The following is a 13,226-nucleotide window of genomic DNA, read 5'->3' as shown; positions in this document are numbered from 1 at the left end:
GTTTGATGGCACCGACTACACAAAAGAGAACAGATGCCACAAATGGCATTTTCAAATGAGGGTGGGGGGTTGGCTTTTTGGAGCCTTTCACACTTAAATGGATAAGCCTCAGTCAATCGGCAAACACAGTCACGCTCAGAGACCATGGTAATGTTTACATATAATCTTAGCAAATAAGGGAATTAATTGGCAGCATAGAGATAAAAACAAGTTGAAGCCTGCTTTGTTTATAGTCTCCATGGGGAATGACCTACTGGTTTACTGAAGTCACGTGCACACAGCTCAAGGAATAGCCTTTCGGTAATCATGAGATCAGGCATTTCATTATGTGAAAGGCTGTGTAAGTTTATTGATAAATTTAAGTGTTTTTTCATACCCAGACAACTTCAAGGAATACTCGGCAAAATGCAAATTATTCTCAGTGAGGCTGTCTGATTGGTTGTCACCACAGTAGTAATGCTGACTGATGTTTTAGAGACTACATGACCAACACTGGTAGCAAGCTCTTTTACAATACCCCTTTTGTGGTCACCTAGCATGCTAATCTACTATGATTAATGGTGGTTTAATCAGATTCAGTGGACACTGGACCATGTGTGTGCTGAATTATACCCAACCAGTGTTAGCTAGTATGAGGTTGTTGCCTTTTTTCTTTGGATTGTGTGTAATCCACCTTCATGACTGTCAAGTTATACATTATTTCTACCTATTTTTATGCTACATAATTTAGCACTAGTAATAGCAACAAAGTTGACACATGAATGCTTTGGCTGCATGTCACTGCAATAACCTTGCTTGGTAGAGTTTCAGTTTCTGCTGTATTTAATAGAGGCTGTAACCGAGAGTGGAAGAATTGTGTACCCAAAGACAAAAGGCCCTTTCAACCCAAGGCGTCGATGAGATGTTGCCATGGTCCCTCGTTGGTTTCATAAGGTGCTCAACCTTCAAGCTTTATTTTCACACCGTTGAAGACTGGGTGACTGAATGGCAAGCTTCAGCGGTCTTTCCTGTGGTTGCAGAATGATCTTGTTTGTCCAACAGTGTTGCATTATTTAACAGTCACCTTAGCAACACATCAAGCTTGTGCTGGCAGTACAAGCCAGCTGGGTGCAATCAGTTTCTGTGAGCGTATATCATGGTTTAGTGTTGCAGGAATGATTTGTCACATAAATTATCAGTCGGCAGAAGACCTGGCGCCTTGCTTGTTTGGGTCTGTTTTGTTGTGTAGCTCCTTGATTTACAGTGTAGCTCCTTGCATGTATACTACATTTTGGCCTGTCGCAATTATTACATAATTACCTGATCAGTCATTTGAGCTGATAGCAGTTTTTTAAGGCTGATTGCAATTGTTTTCCACAGTGGTTAGCTTTCAGTCATACATTTGCATCACTTCAAATAGAATCTGAATGCAGATGCGCTTTCATCAGTTGGGTTGGGGCAAATACATGTAATTAAAGATATCATGGACCTTACAAAAAACAAAAATGTTGTAACTTTTGACTGGTGTCATAACGCCTTTAGAGGGCAGCTGTGAGTAATGTTTGTTTATTTGAACTTAATCCATGTCCGTCTTCAGTTGGGAGCTACAGGGTACAGCTAGGAAGCAAGATATCTAATCAGCTATTTTGGCCACTTTAGACTTTTACTTGAATACAGTGAACAATAAAAGACAATTAATTTGTTAATCACAGCTATTTGTTTCTAAATTAATCCTCAGCTAAAATTTTATGATTGTGACAGGCCTGCCTGCCTACATAAAGTTTTTGTGTGGTATAAACCGCAGTTTCATGTCAGATAGTTAAGCTTCAGATTTCATTGACCATAAATAAACGTTTTCGTTAAGAGATTTTAACCACGGTTTTGTCTTTCATTGTCGTCAGACACCATCTTTGTTTGGTGGTCCATCTTGATGGAGAGTTAGCATTGGGCCTTATTGCATGACAACTCTCCTGGGTCCTATGAAGATGTGATCACTGTCGTCAATGTAAAGTGCAGCCATCTGTGATATAGATCAGAGCCTGTTCAGTTCTCACATTCTGCACCTTGTCTGTCTTTGAGACTGACGTTTCTAGATTCTAGGCTCCAAATGTCTCCACTGGAAACAATGTAACACTGTGGGGCAGATTGAATGAGTCATTGTCCTGGACTTTTTCAGGAGGGTAGCGTGAACTTTGTGATTGGGCAGGAACTTTAAAGCCTGGTATTTGATAGTAAAAATCTTTAAAGGCTTGGAGTGAGTATGTGAAGTACGGGAGGGGTTTGGTGTGCGTCTGTCTAGATTGTCCAGCCCCACCCAAAGGAAACATTCCAAGTGGAATTAAGAGTTCCTTCTCTTGAAATGGTGAGAATTCCCACCGGGGGCCTGTGCATGAGCAGAGAATAGAGGGAGTGGCTGTGCTGCAGTCGTCCTATGATTTGTGACCTTTTCTAGTCAATTTCACTCGACGTGACAAAAGTAGTAACGGAGGGGGGTGGTAATCGAGCAGAAAGGTAGATGGGGAAGGGAAGGGGGGGGGCTGCTTTTTATTTCCCTGTCCATTTCCTTTACCTCTCAGCAAGTCTAGAATGCCCCCCCCCCACAAAACCCCTTACCTTCAGCGCCTGTCCTGACCTGCCTGAGGTTGTTTTCTCTAAAAGGTTTGGGATCCTCTCACCTCTGCAGAGAAGTAAATAAAGCAAATTTACTTGGATTTACAACAAACCTTTTGGTCTAATTCTGTGGTAATATCCAATTCTGGACATTTTGACTTGTACCAGAAAAAGAAACTGGCACAGTTTCAGATAAACATAATGAACCGGTACTTCTCAAACGGGACACATTATACTCGAAGACTCACTAAAATATAGCCTACAGTAAAATACTGCAATAATTCGGGTAATTCCAAAAAAAATCGGGATCTTTGTCTAAATTAGGTTCAGTGTATATTGTCGACAGCAGAGTCCTTTAGCTGACAGTATATTTTACATTAGATGCAAAATATTCTAAAGCCTTGATCATCTGAATGTTATCTTGAGAATACCTCATGTCCTAATGATGGTGCTGGGCAGTGATGGACCTGTGTGGGCTGAAACATTCACACCTGTGCCATTTCTTTGAAAGACAATCTGTTTTGTAATGTAGCGCCCAGTCTGTAGTCAGCCAGTGGATATGACCCTTGCCTCAGGCCCTACTAAGGCTGTTTGGTTCTAGACAAGCAGCTACAAGCTCCTCCATGGGCCTTTGTCTCTGTTGTGGCTGTTCACTTTTATGTAGCCAGGGAAATGACCCTATTTGTTTAAGGTGAAATTTAGCATTACTACATCTTAAGTTTAGAGTTTATAATTTCTGCACTGTATGCTTTGCTGTTATTTGCAGTTTGCTGCATTTTATACTTTTGAGTAAATGTCCTACATTTGTTATGTAAGTCTTAATTGACTGTATCAAGTTTAGCAACTGCTTTCACATCGCATGTGATGGCCCTCAGCCAGCTAAGCACACTGCCTCCAATAAAGAGGGGATCCTTTACAAACCCCCACCCCCCCCAGCCCCTCGGCTCCCCAGCACAGCAAGGTGCTGAATAAATGATTCTCTGACTTTCAGCAGGGAACCCCAGGACCAATTATTTGATTTGGATAAAAAATTACAGAGGCCCCCTTTTAAGCCTGAGGGCGTATAAGTTGATTTCAGTGGTATGGCTCATGGAGCAGCTGTGCTACTGTATGAACTCTCATCACCGTCTGGACACAAATGTTCTAATCCGACAAAGGGAAAGATCCCTGTGATTATGGGTAATACAGTACTTTAAAAGGGAAAAACGGATCTATTCAATCATGTATGGTGTATATTATATTTTCTCCAGTTAGAACACAACCAGACAACAGAAATTATTTTTCCTAAAGTAGCACAGCTGCTCCATTGGCTGTGTCACTGAAATAAATATTTAAATATATCAGTCATTTCTTTCAGGACGTAACCCTATATCTTCATATTTAAATATAATTTGAAAACACCAAGTGCCTTTTATGTTGTGTAGACATAAATAATGAACCATTAGAAATAGTCCAAAATTACTTGGGGGTGACATTAACTTCCAGTATAAGCTAAGAATGTTTCTTCAAAACAAGGTTTTGTTCCAGCAGCGATGATATGGTCTTTTTTTCAGTTTTTTTTTGGTTTTTTTTGGGGGGGTGGGTGCAGCTTTGAGTACAGCCTAAATTACACTTTAAAGCTGAAATTTAGTGTTGGAGTGCCTCGTATTAAAATGTTTGACACCGATACTGGTTTTGCTTTGCATGCTATATGAACCTTCCAGGCGTTAGCATTATGTCAGCTCCAGACTGCAGGTTCTTCATTTCCTCTAAATGCAAATACTGGCCATGCTTTACAGCCCACTGTAATGTTTGCATTGACAGCCAAACAAATCTGTTGGATTTTCAAAGTTAGATTCTTCTTTGTTGAGAAAGAATCCCAACTACGTGTTTCTGTGAATCAGCCCAGTGTTTGTTCTTATCGTACTGGTAATTTTCTCGCCAGAGCACAAACTGATTTTTTTTCTGGACTGATTAAATTCAAAGTGAGATCTTACCCATGTTTCTGGGTGCTGCATGTGTGTGCTCTTAACCACACAAAAACAGTACACTAGCATTTGTGACATAAGGTGTTTGTCCTGTCTCTCAGAGTAATTATTTGGCATGGTCAGTTGGGCTATGTGAGTTTCTATTGAGTTGAGAGGGGGGGAGGGGACTTCATTTCCTCCTGCTAACCCAGATGGTCATCTGGTTCCTCCTCTTGGCTAATTTGCCCACTCATCAATCAGTCTTCTATAATATGATTAGTAAGGCCAAAGCCTGACCAGTAAGCCTGATAACAGCTTGCAGAGTTTATAAATGTCTTGTGTGTCAGATAATGTTACGCAATCTGTGTGTGAGTGCTGTGTTACCTCAATGAAAGAATGTGTTGGTAGTTGCCCGAGCACGAAGGGAAACTGTAATCTCTGAGTAAAATGTATTTATGAATACAGCTAAGGGTTCTGTTTGGTTGTACTGAGCGCAGCAGCATTTAATGACATAAATACTGAAGGTCCTCTTGAGGTTATATAGTGTATATGTATACATGCATCTGGACATCTCCCTTACTCACACATCACAATACCACACAGTGTGTCTGCCTTCCACAGTTGCTCCCCTGCTGAGTGGGCTCTCCTCTGGGCCCAGCTGGTGTGTGTTAGCTGTAAACTCTGAAGATCTCGCTCTCTCTCCAGCTGTGATTCACTTAGCATATTAAAGAGGGGGATGGAAGGGAACTCCTGTAAAAGTGCTTTATTACCTCTCTGCCTTGACTTTTCCAACTCCTCTCAGATGAGCTCTGGGTTGCAGGCTAGATGGCCCGTAATCAGGCAAAGAGTATGTGCACCAAGGGACCCTTAGAGTTTATAAGTGCTTTATGAGCTCAGCCACGCCAGTGATGCAGAGCACTTAAAGAAAGTGATCATCAGACGGCTAAAAACCAAAGTCACCAAATGTCTAAATAATTTTAAATTTTATGTCATGGGATCATTTCTCCTGATACAGTTGTATGCCTCTGGTCAAATGACATCTTTTGATGATTTTCTCGGTGAACATAAGCAAATAAGCAAATCCTCTACAAAGAGCTCACATCTGCGTGTTTTAATCCGTAGTTACTAGAAAAAATGAAACAGAGAATATAAGTTTATATATTTTATGCTATAATTGTTATATTTAATGTTTTTGTGTATGTTGTTGTTGTTGTTGTTGTTGTTATTTTATATATATCATTAAGAACAGCAACAATCCCTGTAGAGGATTAAGTAAGAAAAGCTAATGCATGAATATGACATGAAAATTAATGAAATGAGCTTGATTTTGGGGATTGAGAAATGTAGCTGTAACTCTAAGTGTGCCTGCAGTTAGAACTCAGAAACTCTAGAAGTTTAGAGGTCACCACTAATTTTCTGTAGTTGACTTTTCTCCTTTTTGTTCTCCCCAGCTTCTGACTCAAAGCCCTCCCTTCCTATTGTGTTTTTTAGCTTTTTTTCTTTGCTATACTGAGGTTGTTTCCTCTTCATCACCTTCGCTTTTGAAGCTAAAGTTGTCTTTTTTCTCCTTACAGAATGGTAATGCAAGTTGGAATGAAGAAAGCGATGGCGGGAGAGGAAGAGGAGAGGCCTCCAGGGACTTTGCCAAGGTAAACAAGAAGATCCAAGAGTCATGGCTGTTAGGTTCTTATGCTCTTATCAGTGACACACTGACACAGTTTCAAGTTGTTACCTGAAGGGCCTCTGCTGCTCTGTAACAAACTCATGAAAAGACAAAACTAAAAAATCTTAAAGAGCAGTGTTACATTTACACCTAACAAGCTGGCTTAGGCCTCTAGGTAATATTTAAAGTTGTTAATATCAAAATGCTACCAAAGAATTTAATGTGAGAGATTTATTTTAAATATTGTGCTATTTTGTTTCTTTTGTAGCTTTATGAACTGGACAGTGACCCTAACAGGAAGGAGTTTTTAGATGATCTTTTCACTTTCATGCAGAAAAGAGGTGAGAACAGTTTTTTTTTCTTTTTTTTTAAATTAACAATTTAAAAACATTGAAAGATGTTCATTGCACAGCTTATTTTAGATTTTCAGAATAATCCTTTTTTCGTGGCAGTAAGGTGCATTTTCTGGTTAATCCAAAACTCTGCCAAAGTGTGAGCACTCAGGGAGCTTGGTGCCTCTTACATAAACCTTTGCTATAAAATATTCCTGATATTTTCAAACTTCAGGATAAATGAACTGTCCCATCTGCAACAATTAGGAGGGTTATTCTATTGTTGCGGTGGCAAACGGAGTACGAATGTTGACATGCAATTAAAGTGGAAAATGTAGCCTATTATTCTGAGTAACATCAGTAAAATTGTAAAACCACTGACAAAACTACTGTATTCTTTTTACATTCTGTGTTTTCCACCAACATGTTAGTTTTAAAGTCGGATTGTATCAGAACATTACAAATGTTACATTTATTCATTTTAAATATTCAATATTTTGTCATTTTATTCAGTTTTAAAATCCTTTGATGTTTCATAAGTAACACAACTGACTGCAATCTTTCTGTGATGCATGAAGCTGTCAGTATTTTAGCCAGAGTTTCTCCTTTCTGGCGAAGGAGATTTCACAAACTGTGGACTTCTCAAAGATTTTGAGAGATCCATTGGAGAAGTATTACAAAAAGACCCTACTTTTTTTAATGTCATATGTTTCTTTAACACCACCAGCAAAAAATCTTGAGTAAAGATTGATCACAATACAATTATATTAATATATATTTAAAGTATTTTTTTGTTGATCAATTTAGGAATAGAGGAATAGGACAAAAATACACAGACATCTGCTAATTGTTTTCAGGTTGTGCGACAGCTTTCGCCAGCAAATGGTAGAATGACTGAGGTATCACAAGAATCTACCACTCAACACTGTTACACTTGAACTTAAAGCCATAATACCAGAGCTACACATTACCCAACAAGTAATGTTTTTAGACAAATGGCTGTAAAAACAATTATACTTCAGCTTTCTTTGACACACAATATGCTCACTACTCAAACGGAACATAATATAAGGCTAGCTTCTGAGAGTTAGTTGCTCCTCGACTTAGTTAAGTGGAATCATATGTCCTGAGTCTGTGTGATTGTCATATTGTGACAGTGAGATGAGTCTGCCAACGTCATCAGACAGGCTTAGCTTTCAGTGACACGGCTTGACGGGGCTGTTAACCCCTTCTGTAGGATTTAAACTCAACCAGATGGGGAGCTGTTTGTGCTGCTCTGCCAACCCCCATCCCTCCGTGTGTGTGGGTGTAAGTGGGGGTGTCAAGAAGTGAGACCTGATAATGGAGGGTGGACGGCAAAAGTGTGATCATGCCAAATGTCTGTCGGTGGGGTCCAATCCTGGTGATTAATGATGTTTGTTTGACTGCTTTAGTGTGAAAGACATGGCAGTTGAAGCAGACACTGTGACAAACTGAGATGGGTTTCTAACAAACCTCTATTCATAAGTCATCGTGTTGTTCCTGAAAACTCTCAGGTAGCTAAATTGTGGCCCACTTAAGACAGGAAGCCAAGGGCTGGGGGTCTTATCTGTTCCTTTTCCCACACACACAAAAGTGGCCAGCATGATGGTAGAAGTGTCAGCACATGAAGTTATGTTGCCTGCTTTGCCTGTAAATTAATTAATACTTCACATATTAATTAGAACAAGGAAGCAGTAATTACTTAAAAGGAAGTAATCATACTCTCAGCCCATGATTTGATCATTGATACTAGGTTCACTATTCAGTATGTTTCCAATATTTGAACATTTGAATGAAGGAACATGATGACTATAAATCTTGTTGTTGTAAAACTTGATGTTCAAAGATTGTAGTTGCATTAAATGTCATAGTTAATATAATGTATATTCGCCACACTGCGTTGTCAGATCTCCACGGTGCACATTGTCACACATTTCTGTGTCACAGTGCATTGGTATACCTCTAGTTACTTATTACTTATCATAGTCAAGTCAACTATCTTAAATTTACAATCCTGTTTCCAGAAAGGGTGGGTTGCTGTGAAAAATATAAATAAAAACAGAATGCAGTGATGTGCAAATCATTAAAACCCCATATTTATTCAAAAATGAACAGACAACATATCAAATGTTGAAACTGAAGTTTTGTTTTTTTGAAATATATGCCCAATTTGATGCCAGCAACACATTTCAAAACAAAAGACTGGCAAAGTTGTGTAATGCTTCAGAATAGCACCTGGTGGAACGTCTCACAACTTAAGTTAATTGACAACAGGTCAGTAACATAATCGGGTATAAAAAGAGCATCCCAGAGAGGCTGAGTCTTTCAGAAATGAAGATGAGGAGGGGTTCTCCACTGTGTGAAAGACTGCACGACCAAATAGCACTGCATTAAAAACAGACATGATTCTGTAAGGAAAATCACTGCATGGGCTTAACACATCAAAAAACCAATGACTGTGAACATGTCTGCATCCACAAATGCAGGTTAAAAAAACTTTGTGCATGTATTGCAACAGCATGGCACCATAGTAAGAGTCCAGCTGGTAAACTAACCTGCCTGCAGAATCCTCCAGACCTGTCACCCACTGGAAACATTTAGCGCATTATGACTCGAAAAATTTGACAAAGGAGACCATGAACTGCTGAGCAGCTGAAATCATATTTCAACCAAGAATGGGGAACATTTTTAACTTTCTTGGTCTCCTCAGTTCACAAACGCTTACAGAATGTCGTTAAAAAAAGTGATGCAACACAGTGGTAAACATGCCCCATACCAATTTTCTATTAGAGTTTAAATGATTTGTACATTGTTGCATTTTGTTTTTATTTACATTTTGCACAGCATCCCAACTTTTTTGGAAACAAGTTTGTAATAAATGTTGGTTAGAGTTCCGTGCAATAATTCAAAGACACAAATGGGTCGATAGATGAATGCGTAGGATGAGATGGGGTTTACACTAAGATATGGGGTAATGTAATTTTACCATTGTTTCTCAGTGATTTTAGTCCCATCCAAATTTGCCATATTGGTCATTTTAACCAACTGCGCGCTCCTGCGGAGAAGATTTTGGCACCTTTCACCAACTAGAAAACAAACCATAGAATTAACTGAAGATTATATTGATCCTGTGATGAATTGACATGTTAGTAAAATACTAACATATACTGTAGGGAAAAAAACAAGTTTGTACTAAGCATGGCAGCACTGTAGGAAGTGTTTGAGTTATTTGTGTCAAAAATCTAGCCAATATATTTTGTCATACCTCAAGTATATGATATAAACATCAAAACATGTAAATGACAGAAAAAAGCTTGTTTTTCTGAAGCAGTGTTGAGTGTTGACTGTAAATTCCAAAGCTGTTAACAGTGCTAATAAAACACCACATTCATGTAAGACAACATTCTTATCGAAGTGAAGGTAGTGTGTAAATTGAGTAGTCACTCGGTCTCTGTAATGTATAGTAAGATTTCTTATCCTGTGAGAATCAGTCATAAACAGTGGACAACCAGTGGTAAAATTGCATTGCTCCACTTCCACCTTGGAAAACTGAACCCGTTCAAATAGTACTCATGACAAGTAATGCTATAAGATTATATGCTTTAACAGCAAACTGTATGCTGAGCAGTAGGCCTCTGTCTCTTGCTCTGCAGTCTCTGCTGTAGGATTAGCAGACAGTGTCTGTGCAGTGTCATCAGCTATTTGCTCTGATTTCTTGTAGAAACACAGCTTTTTTCCACTGTTTGTTCTCAGTTGATCATTTCAGAAACTTGAACCAGTCAAGCGTTGCTTTCACACAGATTGAAACACATGCACGTGCATGCACACACACTTCACCTCGATACTCATGGGCCTCTATGCATTGTCCTACTTGTCAAAGTCTATGAAACCTGATAAGACTGGAGGAGCATAGAGGCAGGGGCTGCAGGCCAGTCGGGTGAGGGATGTTTGGAGTGTGTGTGTGTGTGTGTATATGTGTGTGTTCACAGGGGGGCAGGTGGGGTGGCCACTTGCTCGGGGCCTGGGCTGGATCAGATAGAAGTGGAGGAGAGGTGGATTAAGGGGCCCCCTGTCCTTCTGTGAAAGATTAATGAGTCCCTAAAATGTAGGGCCCCACCTTTGATATGAGGAGAATGACAGACAGTGGAAAAGAAGAGACAATGGAAAGGCTCGAGACCATCAGCAGGGTATGAAAAAGGGAAGAAGAGTAGATGGGGGGTGAAGGAAATGGTGACTAGATAGAAGAGCGAGAAGCATAGTTTATGAAGGAGTGCTCACATTGAGAGCCTGCAAAGAATAAAAAGGAAAAGTGTATGTAATGTTTCAGCGAAAAATTGATTCGATTCCAAACACATGAGGAAGAGATGATGGACACTAAAATAATAATGTGCTTATTATCAAAGCCCCCCACCCAGACAGATATAGACATGCTTTTTTTTGGTGTAATAAGGTATCATACACATTCAAAAATATTGTGGAAAATTTTAAATGAATTAAATTCATTAATTTTCATTAGCATGATTGTGTTCACGTACAGTATTGCCAGTCAAACAGTAGCCAGGTTTCCACCCAGTCGTCAAATTAAATTCAAACAAATAACTGAAATGTCCCAAAAACTGATGCAGATTGTGTAAGATAATAAAACATCATGTTTTATAAGAACACGTATGATAAATATGGAGTCTACGGATACATCTTTTATGTTGAGCAGGTTATTGTTGCTGTTTTGTTTAATTTTACAGACAGAATGCATAACTGTTCAAGAATTGTTCTTTTACTGTGGAATGTTTTTTTTTTGTCTTTGGTAAGGTAAAGTCAAGTCTTAACTTCATCAGTCCACCAATAGCTGCTGCCTGCTACTGTTTTACTGAACTTCCCATTCACAGTATGGCAGATATGTTTCCATCATAATTTTTTTTTTATTGGCAAAAAACATATAAGAGTTACACTTGTCTTTGTGGAGAGTGCAGTATAGAGTTATTCCAGTTATTTCCCTGCTGCACACAAGAGAATGGGAGCATGTATTGTGCTGAGTTAATGGTAAGTGTGGCATGTCCTGTTTGTGGACATTTTGTCTTTTGGCCCTCCTGAGGCTTGTTATTCTCCTTATGTGTGTTTATGACATCCTGCTGAATGCACTTCCTCTGTGTTTTTATGTGTTCTGCTGCTCCCCCGCCCAAAGCGCTCTACACTTTTATGGTGACCCACTTGAGATTTATGCTCAGAAAGACAAGAAGATCCCTCTACCTCTTTCTTTTCCTCTACTGTGCACTTTCTGCCTGTTAGTTCTGTTTAAAGTCCACAGACACAGGTAGACTGAGCAGTCCCACACTTTCTCACTCTCTGTTTCTTGAGTTATGTTTGTGTAGTTCAGAATGTTGGGCTTTTTAAGCCACTGAAATGGAGAGGCTGTAATCAAACACAGGCACTGTATGAGTGTCACACAGTCAGATGTACATATTGGTAGATTAACAGTGACGTTTATGTGAACTCAAACTGATATTTGATGTATTTGTTGCACTCTGGAAGAGCATAACATTTCACTGATGTTGGGCTCCTGCACTATTATTATAATAGAATTATTATGTGATAATAATAATTATTATTGTCATTAACAGTTAAGTCACAATAAAATTAGTTTTGCTAAAAAAAAAAAAGACATGAAAAAGTAAAAACTGGAAAATGCTTTGCCTTAATAATGCAACCTTAACCTCCTGATATTAGTCTACCGACAAGAACTGAGATTTGTGCAGATTGAGTTTACAGATCAGGTGGATCGAGAGTGGCAGAAGAAAATATTAATAATTTCTTCAGAATGAAAGGTGTTTGTCATCCACTTCAGAAATACTTTACAAAGCAAGGAATAGCCTCCGCAATCTCTTACATGTAGATGTTATGATAGTTTCCAGATACCTGTTTACACTGGGGGGCGGTGAGAGGATATTACTTATCGTGCTCCAGAGTAGATCTGAAATTTGATGTGGGCCATGATGTGATTGGATGGATGTGGTTCTGCTGCTAATGTGTCCAATTTTGTGAATTGTTTGGGTGTGTGTGTGGGTGGGTGTGTGTGTGTGTGTGTGGGTGTGGGTGTGGGTGTGGGTGTGTGTGTGTGTGTGTGTGTGGGCCCCAGACGCTGACATAGTACTGTCAGGCCATGTGTTGGCTGATGGGGCTCTTTTAGCAGTAATCCAGATTCCCTTCCTTTTGTCTAGGCAAAGGAACTGCTGCTCTTTATGGATTTTTGGATTATGATTTGAGGTTGCTGAGGGTCAGCATGAGCATTGATGCAAATGTGACCAAAAAAGTTTTTTTTTTCATTGTCAAAGCAAGGATTCTTTTATCGGATGCTTGTTACTTTGATCTTGCAGCTGTACTCTTTGACTGGCCTCTTCACTGCATAGATTTTTTTCAAGGCTACATCTGCAGAAGTGATTAGTTCTGTACTTATTTTTGTCCAGAGCATACCACCAAATGATTAATTTTACAATTTATATGTTGTAGCTTTTCTTTTTCATATTTCCTAGGTAATCTGACACTGGGATTTTCTGTTTTTTTGTTATTTGTTTAGTTATATTTTCATTTTTCTGCACCTTTGCCCTATCTTTACTCCTTGGCAGTTTCTGCTGCCATCTCTGTCTTCCTGTATCATATGATGGCTGCAGGCATGTGTTT

The 13,226-nt window shown here is 39.2% G+C and overlaps 1 protein-coding gene across 1 annotated transcript in view; it reads left to right on the top strand.

Annotated features, from left to right (window-relative positions):
• Positions 1-13,226, top strand: part of arid3b (AT rich interactive domain 3B (BRIGHT-like)) — a 28,546-nt gene that overhangs the window by 4,325 nt on the left and 10,995 nt on the right. The window contains exons 3-4 of the mRNA XM_036576183.1: positions 6,110-6,184; positions 6,467-6,539. Of these exons, the coding sequence (XP_036432076.1) occupies positions 6,110-6,184; positions 6,467-6,539 (148 nt within the window). The remainder of the gene's footprint in view (positions 1-6,109; positions 6,185-6,466; positions 6,540-13,226) is intronic.

Source organism: Colossoma macropomum, unplaced genomic scaffold (assembly GCF_904425465.1).
Source record: "Colossoma macropomum unplaced genomic scaffold, Colossoma_macropomum, whole genome shotgun sequence".
In the NCBI taxonomy this organism is placed as follows: Eukaryota; Metazoa; Chordata; class Actinopteri; order Characiformes; family Serrasalmidae; genus Colossoma; species Colossoma macropomum.
This window is presented reverse-complemented; position numbering and strand designations above follow the sequence as displayed.